The sequence below is a fragment of the Lissotriton helveticus genome, chromosome 2_1, assembly GCF_964261635.1.
Source record: "Lissotriton helveticus chromosome 2_1, aLisHel1.1, whole genome shotgun sequence".
In the NCBI taxonomy this organism is placed as follows: domain Eukaryota; kingdom Metazoa; phylum Chordata; class Amphibia; order Caudata; family Salamandridae; genus Lissotriton; species Lissotriton helveticus.
The window spans coordinates 1,373,061,958-1,373,080,088 of NC_136059.1; the positions used below are offsets into that span (position 1 = coordinate 1,373,061,958).

At 44.4% G+C, this 18,131-nt stretch overlaps 1 protein-coding gene across 1 annotated transcript in view; it reads left to right on the top strand.

Moving 5' to 3' along the window:
• Positions 1 to 18,131, top strand: part of IGFBPL1 (insulin like growth factor binding protein like 1) — a 182,240-nt gene that overhangs the window by 152,173 nt on the left and 11,936 nt on the right. The window contains exon 4 of the mRNA XM_078677519.1: positions 9,734 to 9,887. Within this exon, the coding sequence (XP_078533645.1) occupies positions 9,734 to 9,883 (150 nt within the window). The 3' untranslated portion in view covers positions 9,884 to 9,887. The remainder of the gene's footprint in view (positions 1 to 9,733; positions 9,888 to 18,131) is intronic.

Consider the following 18,131-nt stretch of genomic DNA (forward strand, 5'->3'; position numbering starts at 1 on the left):
GAGGACTAAGAGAATACAGCCAAATTGCCTAACACCAAGGACAGTATTGTAAATCCTCACGTATTTTAATGCAAAGAATTAATCCCCCGGGATTATCCGAGGTTACCAATTCAAGGCTTAACATAAAGTCAGCACCCAACGACCCCAAGGACCCGTCTCGTGTGCCGACTTGAAAAGGGAAGGAAATAGGGTAGGTCCCGCGGCCGTACAGCCGTGCATAATCAATTCAACAAAAGAGAGGGGGGGACCAAGGAGCCAATAAAGGTCCAGTGTCCATGCTCCTAAACCAAATCTGTTCACAAAAAGAGGACAAAGTTCCTATACCAGGGTGCAAAAGTCACCCACGTATCTGAGTGCAAATAGTCACCCATACATTAAAAACAGGGAAGAATGGGGAAAAGTAATCCTAGGTAAAAAATACCCTGATGGGAGAGGGAAAGACATACTACATCCTCTGCTGCCCTCACACACCCCGGAGGATGTCATGCTTCATAATCGGGCAATTGTGCTCCTCGTAGGGCCTGCGCTGCAATTCCCTACGGGTCCCCGAAGGGTCACTTTATCGGAGATCTTTTAGAGGATTAGCCGGATGTTCCATGCAGGTGTGTGGGGAAGGGTAAGGAAGGGTAAATCAATTACGTGCAAACATGATGGTGTGATAAAATCAAGGGTATGGAAGCAGCGACAAGATTGTCTAGGTAACCCTTGGCAGTTAAAAGTACTGCTTAAAAATGACTGACCCCACAAGGTCCACTATGCCTGGGTGTCACTAGTCAAGGTCAACATGTTTCGCGCCTCTATCGCCCGTAGGTCATTGGCGCTTCGTCAGGACCAAAAACAAAGTGAAGTGCACGTGAGTAAAATACATAAAAGTTAAAATGAGAACCCTCTTATCTCATCCAGGGCGGATCAGGAGACCTGTGTCCCCACTATGTGGTTGTAGCTGTTACATTGAAGCTGCTCCTGGATGATACCTAGAAAGAGAAAAAGCAAAGTAAGCCGCATGTGAGCGTCAGTAACAACTTGATGCATCACAAAGTGTCACTTATGTGTACACAGCGCTTCAAATAGAAAGATTACGCTGGCACACAAGACTGGTCCACAGTAGATCGGGGGCTGCTAGTTCAAGGAGCCCTTAGGCTCAAAATAACGCATAAAATGGTGTTAAAAGGCAACTAACCTTGGCTGTATAAGGTTGATTAAACGTATAACAACTATAGGGCAGAAATCTGCCAATGTTGAAAATTGGTGAAAAGTACCAAACCGTGAGGTGGGTAGTTCACATCACAGTGCTTACCAAATATTAGTTAAAGCTCTCCTCCAGTGGTCAAGGGAATGGACGCCCGCGAAAAGTCAGGCTGTGGAAGCAATAGACACAAACCAGGTACATAAGCACAACGGAAAAAGTACCGGTGAAATAAGATGGAATTAATTGAAATGGCACTTACTAAGTAATGCGGGTGTAGCCTCTAGTACACCTACCCCTGTCCAAACGCTCGCCGAGAATGAATTAAAGGCGGCGAAATGCAGAGTTTAAATAAATGGATCGGGTGGGTAGTGGAAAAAAGAGAGAGGCGGTAACTCTTTATGGTGAAGCCTCACAAGGAAGTGTTAAACTGCGCATGTGCGAAACAACGCAGCAGCGGCGCATGCATATTAGCCGTGCACACTGCTCCCTCGCTTCTGCGCATGACTTCACAGGGATCGCATAAATCAACTCATTATTCTGCCAAGCAATGCCCCCAAAAGTGAGTGGCCCACGACATGGGGCGCAGCCGCCGAGAACAAGACAGAGGGGCTCAGTCAGGGGGAGCAATCTGTGCCCCGTAACCCCTCTACTACCAAAACAATGTCCCCCAAAAGGTCCACACTGGGACAATGGCCCGCTGAAGTGGGCTCTGCAATTGCTGCAGATGCAGTGGAAAGGGGGGGCCACTGTGTCCCCTCAACCTACATAGGCCAAAACTCACCGGGGCCCTCCTGCCAGCCGACTCACCACAGGGCTGCACGCTCCACACAGTGCAGCTCCGGTCACCCGGTGCTCTTCGGCTTCCCGCTCCTGAGGGTAACAGGGGTGGAGGCTTCCAGCGACTACACCCAGGGCCCACAGCGGCTGCAACATGGAGACCTGGCCCGGCTGCCAGGCTCCGGCTCTCCTGTCCCCCGAGAGTTTCCGCCGTAGTCGGCCTTTGCGGGGAGGAAGGGCTGCAACGTCTCCACTGCTCCGATGGCCCACAGCTGATGGGAGGCCGCAAGGCTCTGCTTCCTCTCGCTGTCAAACCCCACCCACAACCAGGCTCAGCCTCTACCTGGCTTCTGGCAGTTTTGCCCTTCAAAGTGGGACTGCGCCTACTGTATTCAAGGTGGGAGCCACCTTCCTGGGATCCTGGTAATCAAATTGAAAGCACCCAACAAGCGCTGCCACTGCACTCCTGCAAGTGGTCTCCTTCCTTCCTTGCGGATGGGCTCAACACAGCACCGTGCCACGTCAGCAGAGCCCCATGCTGTATTATAGAAGGTGCACACAGCTCAGTGTGAGGTTCTGCGATTTTCGACTTCGTCCCGTATTTGGCTGCCATTTTGTGTCCTGCCGCCATTTTGTGTTGCCTTCACTCAGGCGACACGGCGAACTGAATGTTTTTGCCTTTTCCAGCTTCTGTGTGTCTCTTCTGTTAAAAAGTAACCACCTGCCCTTGTTTACGAAACCGATGTCAGGGTCTGGCCGAGTTTACTAATCCATGTCTGGGTTGATTGATCCCTATCTCGACTGACTATTTGACTCTCCTATTCTTTCCTCACTTTATCTTATCCGACTGGCCTTCGCTATTCTCTCCTTGTATTCAATTGTTACACAACTATCCTTTGAGGCACACAAATACGTCCTGCCACCTGCAAATTAGAGTATGGCACTAGCATTGATTAACTTGTGGGGAGGGGTAACACACAGGGTCTGAAAGAAGGGCGTATTTGGGATATTCGATAGCTTGTTTTCCAACTTCTCCTATTGGCTAGCTTTGTATGTATTGGGAGTCCATGTCGTAAATATCTGTGTTATAAAAGATTGTGCGCCACGGAATTGAAGTGGCAGTCGCCTGAGAACCTACTCTGTACTTCTGGGACAACTGTGCTCAGCTGCAGCTAATAAACCTGATTTTCTACGCCCAACACGACAGGGCAGGTGAACTCGGGAGATTAAGGCGCGCCCTGCGCCTCCAGGCCTATAAGGCCCGGTTCTTCAAGTGCAGGAAAGGCCAAGTAGTGAATAAAACAGCGCTCACCACGCACTGTCACAAATCAGATAGGGCAAGCCCCAAAGCCATGGTGGACCACAGGGACACACCAGAAAAGTGTCCCCAGAATGGCCAGCACAAGGAGTCTTTTAGGAAGAGTGGTAGTCCTTCCCCTAGCCCCAGAAGGTAGCAGGTCAGCACTTTCTGCAGTCCATTTCCATGGCGGTTCTCCTGGTCCCACGCAGTGTCTTCTGTTCTAGTTCCACAAGTAATCTCAAAAGACATGGGGTCACAGCCCCAATATTTATACTCCACAAAGTCTTTGTTCTTCCATGGTACAGGGCCCTGAACTCAGTCCAAACCTGTTCTGGGGGCACTTGGCAAGTGCACAACACTCCCCACTTTAAGTGTAGGCCCTGGTCCCAGACACACCACAGGGGGCAGAGCAATACACAACAAGCTGGCACAGAGACACATAGCACACAGAAATGCCCACTTCTAAAAGTGGCATTTCTAAAAAAGTGCTAATTGATCTGCGAACACCAATAAGCAGCATTTATCACCACTATTCTAAACATACCAAACTTGATCACACTACCCCTCTCATGTCAGGAATTACCACTGAAGTACATATCAGGGTATCCCAAATGCATCCCTATGAGTGGGCAGCCTCACAGCAGTGAGAAACCAAATCGTCTGCCATTACCAGGACATGCCACTCAGTTAAGGCACATGTCCTAACTTTTACCAACACTGCACCCTGCCCATAGGGCAAGCTAGGACTTACCTTAGGGTGACTGATATGTAGTAAAAGGGGAGTCACAGGCCTGGCAAGCACTTTATGTGCCATATCACAGCGACGTAAACTGTGCACACAGGCCCTGCAGTGGCAGAGGCCTGAGACAGGTTTGAAAGGCAACTTTGGTGGGTTGCGCAAGCAACGCTGCAAGCCCACCAGAGGCATTTAATCTAGTGGCCCTGAGTATATGAGATACCACTGTACAAGGTACAGGTAAATTAAATATGCCAGACAGGTTTGACCAATCTTACCAAGATTACCATGGAGAGCACATGCACTTTAGCACTGAACGGCAGTGATAAAGTGCCCAGAGTCCTAAAACCACCAACAACAGGTCTGAATAAATACAGGAGGAAGGCAAAAAGTTCTGGGAAGTCCCTGTTAAAAGGGCCAAGTCCAACACAGCCATCTTCCAGCCTGAAGCCAGGGTAGATGAATCAATACCTGATTGGCTTCCCTAATTGGGGCAATAGAACATGGACACGGGCTCGCAACTGCAGGGGTACACACCAGTTCTACGTCAGTCTGAACCCATGTGGACCCCTCTGCCTAAGCTCCCAGTACCAACTAAGCTACCGCACTGGGACTCCTTAGCTGTCTGCAATCAGGACCAGGCCCTAGGCCATCCAGATGTTTCTGGTCCTTGCCTTCTCACAGAGTAGGGGGCAGTAGCCCCAGGTAAATAGTATCCATTCTCCACTCTTCATCTCATCAGTGCAGTCCTATACTGCCACTTATCCCTCAACCAAGGGTCTGCACCCTCAGGCTGACCAGAGGTCACGGGCGAGGCTCTCTTCCCCCTACCTCTCCTTCTGGGGTTCCGCACTCTCCTCCTAAGAGAGGCACCATAACGACATAAAACTGTCCTCATGTGTTGCCTGACAGTCTACCTGGCGCTGATCTCCCGACCCCTACCCATCTGACAGTGCGCGGAGATCCCCCAAAGCAGAAGCGGTGTCACCATGGTTACTCCTAGAAGGCCCAGCCCTTAGGGCTGGTCCCTGGCCCACTGGTTATCTCACTGGGGACCTCATCCCCCTCTCAGCCCTCCATTTGGACTTCTGCATTCTGCACTCAGGAGTGGCACCACCAGACACCAGAACTGGTGGAACGCTGCTTACAGACACTCCAACTAGGCTCCCCACCTGGTTTTCCCTTAGGGAACCCTCCATGCCCTGGGACTGGGTTTCGGGCACCTTGGGAGGCATCCCATTCTCACTCCTTCTCCGCGAAGACAGAACGTGAGTCCCAACACCCTCCCACTGGGACCTATCTGGGCTACTAAGAACCTTTCCGACCACCCTCGGATAGGAAATACCTGAGCCACTCCCTTTAGGGTCACTCCAAAATGCCTTTCCAGACCCACTGGCATTCCCCCAGAGGTCTGCCTCCTGTGCAAGCTCCCTGGGAGCAGTGAACTCACACTCCAACAGGGGTTGGCAAAGCCCTGGAAAACTACAATAGAACATGTGCTCTCTGACAATCAGATTGAACAGCCCTTCAAAACTGTTTGCTGTGCTACCCATCACCCAACCTTCCAGTGCATCACAACATTCATCTACAAACTCCTCCAAGACTGGTGAGACAGTTTCCTACTGCCCCTGAACCTCAACCTATACCGTTCAGGTGTGACACCCTCCTCCTGGGAACTAGGTACCATGCTCTGGGATCTGGGAGTGGAACTTCCTACACTGGACTCTACATTGCTGCCACCATTGGACTCCACCCTCACTGGTGAGTCCAGAACACTAGAACAACACTCAGAAGATAACCTATCCTCAATAGATAGCTTCTCTTTGGCAAAGGCCCTCTCTGCCTCCGCCATCCTCTCCTGCTCTAGGGCCCTTTCAGTCTCTAACTTTTTTCCTCCACCGCTAGCTTTGCTAGCTCTGCACCCAGCTTTCATGCTCCAATTTGAGCTTCTCTAACTCGAGCTGGTGCTCCCTTTCCTTCTGCCTGTCCACCAACTCTTCTGGGGACCAAGAAAGGGATGGGATACTACCCCTGAAACTAGACCCAGCAAGGGACTCCCTCTCTACTGGATCCTCACTACCAACTGGCATCCCTGCCCTGTCATTTCCTTCCTCCTCTTCCTCCTCACCGCCCTCCAGGGATATGGACTGGAAACCCTCACTCTGAGACCTCCCTAATCTCTGGGTCCTCCTCAGAGTCTCCCTCAGACCCACCACCCTCCTGGGTCTCTGTTGACGCCTCTTCATGGAACTGTTGAGAATAGTACAGGGCCCTATGATAGTCTTTTTCCCATCTGTCCTTTTGCCACATGAGCAGGATTTTTTGACGGTCTAGCGGAGTGCCTGCCCAACTCACTGCTATGTTCCTCTCCCTGCAGAACCCCTTTAACTTCTCCATACTGTATTCCAACATATCATGTATGTCAAAGGCAGATTCCATTTGGCAAGGCCCAAAAACCACAAGTGCCAAACAAGAGACCTCGGCATCAGAGCTTAAGCAGGAATACACAATTAAAAATGACAATTTTGAGGAGAAACAAAAAAATCAGGAGAAATCCCAAAACATATGATTGTCTGAAAGGCAGAGTTTGTAGTGCAACCATGCACCACTGTAGTACTGTACAAACGCAAGTCCTATCTTCACCCCTGACAACCAAAGGTAGAAATGGGATTTCTGGTTGGCTAGGGCATGCGCCTAAGCCAGGCAGAAATCACCACTCTAGTCAGGGCAAGGAAGTTACATGCTGAAGATAACCCCTGCTCACCCCCTTGGTAGCTTGGCAGAGCAGTCAGGCTTATCACAGAGGCGATGTGTAAAGCGTTTGCGTAACACACTCACACAGCAGTGACACACTAGGCACACCACAAAAGAAACTACACACAAGGTTATATACAAGTATTCTTTGTATTATGCATAAAAATACATTAGGACACAATCACATATATTACACTGTGCCACCAGGCACTCTTCATGACTTCACAGCGATCACATAAATCACGAGGCCAATTGGGCCACACTGACCATCCTCACATTTAGGCTGATGATGTGCATACATCATCAGCAGTGCACTATGGTAGAAACGTGTAAAGTGCACACATTAGAAACACTTCCCCACTGGGAATATCCCTTCAACAGGCAACAGTACATCAGGGCATAACACAGCACAGTATGGTACATGTACCACCAGCAGGGCAATGGGGTAACTACCCCTAGATTGCACAAATCACATAAGTTACAATCTCAGGGCAGGCGATGTGAGGCAATTAGAGTGAGGCAAATACATGCATCATAGGTGCTGTGCCTAATATGTAACTCCTGTGTCCCTACTCATTATCCTGGCAAGCAATGCCCCCAAAGGTGAATGGCAGCTGCCCATGATGTGGGGCGCAGCTGCTGAGAACAAGACAGAGGGGCTCAGTCAGGGGTAATAATCCGTGCCCCTGTAACCCATCTACTACCACAATTTCGTCCCCCAAAAGTTCCACACTGTGACCGTGGCTCCGCTATTGTCGCAGATGCGGTGGAAAATGGGGGGGCGCCATGCCATGCCCACCTCCGTAGGCCAAACTCACTGGGGCCTTCCCGCCAGTCAACTCACCAGGGGGCTGCACACAACACACAGTGCAGCTCCGGTCACCCGGTGCTCGTCGGCTTCCCGCTCCTAGGAGTAGCGGGGGGAGGTCTCCTCTGGCCTCCAGTGACCACTCCCAGGGCTTGCGTGGCCTGCAGCATGGAGGCCTGGCATGGCTGCCAGGCTCCGGATCCCCTGTCCTCCAGGAGCTTCCTCCATAGTCGGCCTTTGTGGAGGAGGCAGGGCTGCAACATCTCCACTCGCTCGTGGACCTCCGGTGGCCCCCAGCTGACGGTAGGCCGCAAGGCTCTGCTTCCTCTCGCTGTCGGGCCCCACCCAGAACCAGGCTCAGCCTCTGCCTGGCTACCGGCAGTTTTGCCCTTCACGACGCAACCACGCCTGCTGTATTCGAGGTGGGAGACCCTTATGCCCCCTATGAGAGGGCAGCCTCACAGCAGTGAGAAACCAAGTAGGCTGTTTGTCACTACCTCGACATGCCACTCAGTTAAGGCACATGTCCTACCTTTTACCTACACTGCACCCTGCCCATAGGGCTAGCTAGTGCCTACCTTAGGGGTGACTGATGAGTAGTAAAAGGGTAGTCACAGACGTGGCAACCACTTTGTGCCACTTCACAGCGGCAGTAAACTGCGCAGGCAGGCCTTGCAGAGTCCAGAGACAGATTTGAAAGACTACTTTGAAGGGTGGCGCAAGCAGCACTGCAAGCCCACCAGTAGCATTTAATTTTCTGGCCCTGGGTATTTGAGATACCACTGTTTTGCGTCTTGACATTAAATCTTTGCCTGGAGCAGCTGGGAAATTCTTGCTTTCAACCCTAGATTAGCCTCTGTTGAAATTTGCATGTTACTTGGAATTATCTAGAACTAGAATGGAAACCGAAACCAACATATCCACAGCAAGCTGAAGGAATGTTTCTTCATGTGCACATGCTGCATTTAATGGGCATTTAGTCAGATGATTCCCATGCCAGTTACCTTGCCGCTGCCGACCGCTATGGCGTTTGTGGCCGGTATCACCACTGCTTCTGGCTTCTGCTGCTGAGTAGTGAGGCAGGGTGAGGTGTTGTCATGTGAGTCTGAGGACTCAGCCGTGCTAGAAGGCATAGAGCCTATCAGCTGCTATGAAAGTGAAAGCGCTGTGTACTGCGCTGTTAAAAACTAAGTAATGAATATTTGTAAAGTTGTTTGTGGCGAGTCCTGCATAAGAAAACAATAGTGCGGCCTCTGCTTTACATATTTAGCATGTTGTGCACACTAATATGAAAGAGAAAGCGGGCATGGCCCACTGTCAAAAATGAAAACAATGAATGAAAAAAAAGCATATCCACCATTATCCCAGATGAGGCGGTCGTGCTGCTTAAGTAAAAAGAAAAGTGTTAAGAGAGAGCGAGTCCTGTCTGCAACAACAGGCAGAAGAAAGCCAATTAAGAAAATAGTGCTCCCAGGCTATAATTAAAGCATAGGAGTAACAACACATGTAACAGGGGGTGTCTTCATGGGAGGTTACAAGAAGAGAAAAAGCAGTACTAAGGAGGGACTACTAAGACTATTGACCGATGAAACGCCACTGTTTACAAAGGACAATGACAGGAGTCAATTACAAAGATGGGCGGAAAGTGGTCGGAGCTTCAAGTCTATACCTGAATACAGCATGTCTCAAAGAGAAAGGCAAGCGCTGCCTAGGCGAGACCTAAAAACAAGGAGTAATTAAGATATTTGTCCTCGTTACACCTCCCCTTGGAAGGCGTAGCATTTTGGCACATTCCCAGGTCCACCAGTAAGGTAAATCTGGGAATGCGTCAAAATCCATGGGTTTTGCATAGGAACACCCATGCACGACCCATGGAATGCCTCCCTGGGGCACAGTAACGCAACGCAGTAATTTGCGCTACATTGCGTTACTCTGGATTTATCAAGCCACTCAGGGCCATGCAAGGTGGCTTGTGGGCTTGATAAATTTTATTTCAGGGGTTGCATTTCTTTTGCACCATGCAACATGGTGCAAAAGCGACTCAACCTTTGATAAATATGCCAGGATTCCAATTTGCGATCCAAAAGTCACTGCATAAGCCATTTCACTCACTGGGCCATCATTCTGGCATATCATTAACCCTCTGTTTTATGATTTCTTCACAATTAGATAAACCCTCTGATGAAAGAAGACGAAGGGATATACCAATGCCATGCGACCAACATGGTTGGCGAAACTCATGCAGAAGGAACGATTAAAGTGGTGGAGCAACTAAAAGTGAAAAGGTCACATCACAGAACATCAGAAAACAAGAAATAATCAGGTAATAAGGTAGTTGACGTCAAAAATGTAAGGGGCTCTAATGCCCTTTCACCAAATTCATGATTTTATTTCATATTAACTTGGCTCACTTTCAGTTGTGTTTGTCGGTTAGTGAAACAGGTACCCATTTCATTTCCACCTTTTTCTAGGTTTCTAAACACCATAAGAAAGCTTGCAGACTTTCCCAAAATGAAATCTTATATTTTGCTTGAAAAGTTTATAAACGTTCTATCCACCCTTAAAAAATGGACAGACTAGTAACTTCATTAATTGTTTACCAGTAATCTTCATTACTCCAAGCCCTAGTCTTCCTTTTATCAGTCCTTATACCATGAGGTTTGGCTTGGTTTAAAAGACATGATTTCTTGATTGCACCGCTAAATCAAAATTGTGAATCCATACTTTGTCTTTGGTTTCTGTACTATGCTCAGCCTCGTCTGTGAGTCATAACCTGAGAACCTCAAAGGAACATCTCCTGCAATATTATACCACCCATGGTCCCACCAGAAGGGCAAATAGGGTCAGTACCCAGGAAGATGTGAAAGACTAGATCTCAGTGTAATGAAGCTTAACTATTCGAATAGGGTCATTACCTCTTCCTCTATTTCTTCATCCTAGTCATTACATCATAAGGTGTACCCAAGTATGGAATCCCCAACCATAGTCACACCGGGAATTAATGAAGGACAAAGACGCAAAAGTCTAGAACATCTTGTGATTCTTTAGCACTAAAAGACCTTAATACCCACCGAGGGTACACAGACAAAATATCGAGTTTTAAATTTCGATATACAATTATATCGAAGTTTAAATATCGAAGGGACATAATATAGAAGGTAAGTAATATCGACACTCTTAATATCGATATTAGTAATATCGAAGTTTTAAATATCGATGTCAGTAATATCGAAGTAAATAATTTCGATGTTACTAATATCGATTTTTAAATACATTTTGTGTATATATGTTGTATTTATTATGTTTAATAATTTATTTTTAATGTAATTTAATTAAATGTTGTCTTTTAGTACTGTAGCGGGTTGTGGGTTTATAGGGGAATAGGGTGGGAAGTAATTTAATTATGTTAAATTAATTATTAATTAGTAGGAATTATTATTAATTAATTGAGAATAATTTTTAAATAATTATAATTAATTGAATAATTGATAAATATGTTCTGTAGCGGGTTATGGGTTTATAGGGGAATAGGGTGGGAAGTAATTTAATTATGTTAAATTAATTATTAATTAGTAGGAATTATTAATTAATTAATTGAGAATTATTTGTAATTAATACTAATTAATTGATTAATTGATAAATATGTTCTGTAGCGGGTTATGGGTTTATAGGGGAATAGGGTGGGAAGTAATTTAATTATGTTAAATTAATTATTAATTAGTAGGAATTATTAATTAATTTATTGAGAATTCTTTTTAAATAATTTTAATTAATTGATTAATTGATAAATATGTTCTGTAGCGGGTTATGGGTTTATAGGGGAATAGGGTGGGAAGTAATTTAATTATGTAGAATTAATTATTAATTAGGAGGAAGCATACATTAATTGTTATTAATTGGTAAATAATTATATTAATTGGTAATTCATTTTAAATAATTCATTAATTGATAAATGTGTTCTGTTGCGGGTTGTGTGTTTATAGGGGAATATGGTGGGAACTAATTTTAATGTAATTAAGTAATAATGAATTATTTTTTATAAGTATGTTATTTCAACCCCTACGCTATCCAACACTTTACCTACTGTTGCACTCTCTGGAGTTGGAATAGTAATTGTTACCCCTACGCTATCCAACACTTTCCCTACTGTTGCACTCTCTGGAGTTGGAATAGTAATTGTTACCCCTACGCTATCCAACACTTTCCCTACTGTTGCACTCTCTGGAGTTGGAATAGTAATTGTTACCCCTACGTGATCCAACACTTTCCCTACTGTTGCACTCTCTGGAGTTGGAATAGTATTTGTTACCCCTACGCTATCCAACACTTTCCCTACTGTTGCACTCTCTGGAGTTGGAATAGTAATTGTTACCCCTACGCTATCCAACACTTTCCCTACTGTTGCACTCTCTGGAGTTGGAATAGTAATTTTTAATCCTACGCTATCCAACACTTTCCCTACTGTTGCACTCTCTGGAGTTGGAATAGTAATTGTTACCCCTACGCTATCCAACACTTTCCCTACTGTTGCACTCTCTGGAGTTGGAATAGTAATTGTTACCCCTACGCTATCCAACACTTTCCCTACTGTTGCACTCTCTGGAGTGGGAATAGTAATTGTTACCCCTACGCTATCCAACACTTTCCCTACTGTTGCACTCTCTGGAGTGGGAATAGTAATTGTTACCCCTACGCTATCCAACACTTTCCCTACTGTTGCACTCTCTTGAGTGGGAATAGTAATTTTTACTCATACACTATCTAAAATGTATTTAGCTTTTTTATTAGTATTATGTTGTTATTAATTGTTATTTATGTGATTATTTTATGTATATAAATGTATTAGTAATTTATTATATTTTTATTTTTTTATAAGTTATGAAAATAATTAATTTAGAGTTAATATTAATGAAAAATATATTATGTATTATATATTTATTAATATTAATTTGTATTACATTATGTATTAATTTTAAATATTATAGTACATTTTTTAATATGTTTATTACATTTATAAGTATTATTTTGTTAATATTAGATTTTTATTTAATAAAAAAACCGATATTTTACAAAAAACGATATTTTTGTCATTCTATATATTTTTTTCGATATATTTGTACTTACCTTGTTAGGGATAGGATTCCTATATTTTTGACTTCGATATTTTTGTTCCGATATTTTTGTATATCGATATTTGTGTTATCGATATTTTGTCAGACATTCCCACCGAGGCCAGTACATGACAACCAACGGATTCCGAGAGCCCTCCACCCATCAGCAACTGATAATAGGATATGAAGGTGTGCAGAGATGCTCAGATGGGTGCATTCTGAATGTCCTGTATGGAAGCCCCCGTGAAGTCAACCCACAGGGCATTTTAGAAAAACACTTCTCCATTTGTAAGCTGTTCAATCACATGAATCAAATATTCTTCAGAACTGTTAATATTGTTTTCTGTTAAATGCACATTACCTGCTGGTGCAAACATGCTATAAATTTCAGTGCTGGAACTCCTAAGAGAATAGACGTTGGTAATAAAAAGAGCAATGGAAAAGACCACAATAAATGCATTTGAAAGATACCCCATCTCATTACCTATTTGTCACACTTTCCTTGACCCCTCCCAAGCGTGCCAGTTCACCCCTGCCTCATGGCGGTATCATGCATCATCTACCCCCCCTCAAAACATTCTGGGGGTACAGTTTGTTTGTGATGCACAGTTCATTACACATCATGGATCATATCTATCACAACTTCATGGATGGTCATTCGCGACCCATGTTTATTTGCTACATTTTCCAATTCTTGCCAATACATTGTCCCAATGTTTTTCTCTCTGTTACCGGCTGCCAGCACTGACCTTGCATGGTGCCCCTTTGCAGGTGTTTCGGGCTTTGTGGGTTTCTAGGCCTACATTGCTACCTTGCTGCCCGGGCTGCAAGTGCCCTTCCCTTCCCTGTACCCTTCCTGGCAATCCGCCTGCTCCCCCATGTCCCTGCTGTGTGGCATTCTAAGGACAATGGTTGAACAGCTCATCTATTCTTGCTGTCATTTTGTGCTGTCATCTGCTCCCCCATGTCCCTGCCGTGAGGCATCCCAAAGACACTGTCTGAGCAGCTCTTCTACCTAGCTCCTCTTCCTTCTGGTTCTCTTTCAAGAGCTGCCTTTGCTTTGCCCCTTTCATGTGCCCTCCTGTGGCTTTGACAACCTTCTTCTGTCTGGTGTGGGTGGGTTCCAATTTTGCCAGGTGGTGAGTTCAGCTATGGCCAATGAGAGGACCTCTGCACTCTTATGACCCCCTTTGGCCTCCCAACCCCCTGTTCTCATTGGGCAGGTCCTGTAATTAAAAAGAGACGTCGAATCAAATAGCGTCTTTGTTCGCGGGCATGCCCGCAGCCCTTCCGGATCTTTCTGGCACTGGTAGAGGTTACCTGCGGGCCCCTATCCAGTCCAGGTTGTCTCCCCCGGCCCACTTCCTAAGTAAGCATTGTAATGAGAAAAGCTATGCATGTCTATAGAGAAGGCAAGTGACTATTGGGGGGGGGTGGGGGGCAGGTGTTAGAGTGTAATCAAATAAGGAAAGTATTGATGACAGTTGAGGGCAAGCTAAAGGCCAATTTGACTCATAAACATTGCAGGAAGCATATCTCCTAAATAATATGACCACCTCAGAGAGAAAGCCTCACCGTAGGCTGAAAAAGGTAAACACACTTGCAGCCATAAAAGCAGGCTCTAGTGAATAGACTATGAGCACATTTGGGCTTAAGCCTCCTAGTGTCAGTATCTAGGAGCTTTTGCTTGAAATTGTAATCATTGTAATCAAATTCTGGCCCAGAGGCAGCAAACGCTAGCGAGGGATGCTAGCAAACAATTCACTGTTTGATTACAACTGATCAGAAAAGTCAGGCCTCAGCTTCCCTGTACCTATGCAGGGACGTCTTAAGGATTTTGGAGGCCCTGGGCCAAACATATTTTTGGGCCCCTTGTTTAGAGCAACTTTGAATTGATGATCCAGTTTCAACTCTTTCATTCCTTCTTTGGGAAGTTTACTGCCAGTGCACAAACACACTGGTCCAAATTCTAAATGCGTTTACATCTAACATTCAGAGATAGTAATGTGTGTTTTCAATATTTTAGCACAGCAACAGCTCACTAATATTACTGCACATAATCTCTTTGACCCCCTCCAATTTGTCATATGTGAGGTACTGTTTCGATCTAAAAGAAACTTTTGTATGGATGTTACATGAAACATAAACATACCATTTGTCTGAAAAATGTCTGCAATTTACTCTCACACATTAGATTACAAATAAATTAAAGTAAAACGCCATTGACAATAATCATTTTTAGAATTTCTCAAATTCACCAGGGCAAGACTCTCTCAGATGGCCCCCTGAAAGGCTGGATCCCTGGGCCAGAGCCCACCTGTCCATGCCTTACAACGTCTCTGCCTATCCGAACAGAAATATTCTCTTGTCTCTTGTTATTGTTTGTAGGACCTCCCCCACTCTCTAATGTCTGCCCCTTGGATATCAAGAGTGTTTCTTTAGTTCTGAGGAATGAGGTTGAAATACTTACTAAAATCATGCTCTATTCAGCAGAGAGCCATGGCTTCAGCTGAGCTACTAGCCGAAGAGATACATTTAAATCATGATGACCCCACTCGTCCAGAAAGAAATCAATTTAAAACAGTCCCCTGCCATGAACTCATGGTGCCAGGGTGTATACCGTAAAACTATAGTCATAATATTGCATGATATAAATAGTCTGCCTTAATTATCATTTACAAAAATATTGCCTCATTTGAACTAATAGGAGAAAACATACACCCGATGTGAGGATATTTTTGTAAACGATATTTAGGGCATATTTATCAGGCAATATTTCTGTACATGATATTCTGATCTACAACTGGTCCCAGAGCAGATAAACAGATTATTGCATCATATACGCACCAATAGTACTGCCATATGAAGTTAACCACTTACTCCTTTATTAATTCTACAAATACTGATCTATGGTGCTATCTAAAGGTAGTAGATACTTCACTGTTCAGCCCCCTGCCTGCTGAATGCACTGCCTCTCAACCACAAAGCCTCCGATTCCTGACCTGTTTCAGAAAAAAAAGTTAATACATATCTTTTCCAATAATACCAATACATTTGATTCTATATTAGACCACTGCTAATGGACCTCTTGCTGTATTTTATGCATTAAAAATATTATCAGTAGGATTGCCATCAGTGCTCAATTAGAGATTTTCATTTTAGGGAGCAGGGAGTGAGTACATATCAGTTTTAGTAAAAAGGTGCCTTCTGATTGTTCCAATGATAACTGCTTCCATGCACACTAAAAGGGGTTGCATTCTTTTTGGGGTACTCCAAATAGGGGTTGTTTCTTTGTCAGATTAGGTAGCAAGATTTGCCCAAATTCAAGAATTATTGACAGACTCTTTTGCTATCTCTTTAAATAAATAGTTTCCTGATGATGTGTCTGTTAGGCACACTTTTGCCCAGGTTTTAAAGGCATTCAACTTGAGTTCATTGATATGACACTTTATCATGCCAAAACTGTCTAAATTCTAAGGTTCTGCTCTTGGATGGCAATCACTCTACATTTTAGCTATGTGACCAGTCTAAATCTTATGTACCATATCAGGTTGAAGGCCTAATAATAACTAATAAAAGAAGGAATCAATAGGAGGATGCAACTCTCGAAACTTTACTTGAAGTGAATTTGACCACCCATACTGATGCCCCATCCTTGGCAGAGACCAAATTTCCCATGCTAATCTTCACAGACGACACCTTACTCCTATCCAAGACCCGGGGAGGCCTACAGCGGGCCTTGAACCGTTTTGAGGAGTTTTGCGTGAAAAATGATCTCAAGATAAATGTGGGCAAAACTAAGTTCATGGTTTTAACCAGGAATAACATCGTACGTAGTAACGTTCAAATGAGCGGGGTCAACTTGGAACAAGTTGAAACCATGACTTATCTGGGGGTCACCTTGGACCGCCGTCTGTCGTGGAAAGATCAAATAGCGACCCAGCAGTTAAAATTCGCCCAATTGACCGGATGTCTTTTGCGTGAGCAGAAGAGAACTATTACAAAACGGGTCATCCCTGCCTTGAGAATTTATGACACTAAAATAAACGCCGCCATACTTTATGGGGCCGAGTTATGGGGATTTATGGATCTTCCTAGTCTTTATAGAATCCAGTGCAAATTCCTTCGGAACCTGGTAGGGTTGCCACAATCCTCCCCATCGATACCCCTTTGTCATGATATGGGTTGCCAACCAATCATGGACATGGCTAGATTTAGAGTAGTGGCTACTTGGAGGCGCTTGTGGACCTCCGAGGATCTCACACTCTTTGCAAAGGAGTTAGCAGAAGTGAGGTCCATGGGGGGTTCTGAACGAATCCCATGGCTTCGTTCGGTGAAAAAGAGCCTGCATGACATGGGTTTAATACATCTGCGGGTCTCCCCAGGTACCAACACTTTTCCATCCAAAAAAGAATTCAAAGAACTATTTTGGGCTTCAACCCGTCACTCCTTGGTAACCGCCTCCAGTTCTGGAAGCCTAACGGGTAGATTTCTAAGCTTTAAGCTAGATCCCTCCCGTGAGATTTACTGGGACACCATCACCAGACCATTGGATAAGAAACTTTATCATCAGTTTCGAGTGGGTGCCTTACCTTTGAATTCATTTACTTCATCCTGGGGTAAAACTTCTTCTAGTTCCTGTAGCTGGTGCCCAGATCATAAAGAAACAGAAGGTCATCTATTGTTTGCTTGTCCACAGTATTCAGAACCTCGTTCCACATGGCTAAAACCCCTGTTCAAACGCCTTTCTTGTAGAAAGTCTTCCGAGGCAATCTGGGTGTTGAAAACGAATACCTCGGAAACTTTTGTGATATGCTTGGCCAAATTTTTAGGTTGGGCATGGGCAATTAGGGCCAGAAGGTACTTATCTTTATCCTAATTGTATCATGTAAGATCTCATTTTTTTTTTTTTTTTATTAAATGTGCTAATTTTGCTCTTTTAGCCCCAGGTTTATATATGTCTTGTAAAACTAACAAAGTTTAATAATTAGTCTTAACCGTGATTTCAGTGTAAAGTTAATAATATGTTTATTGGTTTCTCTATATAACCTAATGTATAGTGGTTGTTTTGTTTTATAATGTTTTCATTTTGTCTTTTATGATTTTATTATCGAAATAAAGACATTAAAACCTGAACCTGAATTTGAAGTAGACTTCCATAACAATCAGGAGATCAGTTAATTCGGCAAATATACGTTTTTGAAATCAAGTTTTAGATTTAATCACAGTATCCAAAATGTTTTTGTTTAAAAGCTTTGATCAATGTTTTGTATGATAAAAAATGCAGGGCTTATAGAACTTTGGTGCAGAAAAAAATGCACTATTAACTATCAGAAATCTTTATAATGGATTTAGGGGCATAAAGGGACTACAAATGTTTATTAAAAAATTTGTCTGGATTGGAAATGGATTTCAGTAAATGGAAGAAACTACTAACCAGACAATTTTGCCTCCTG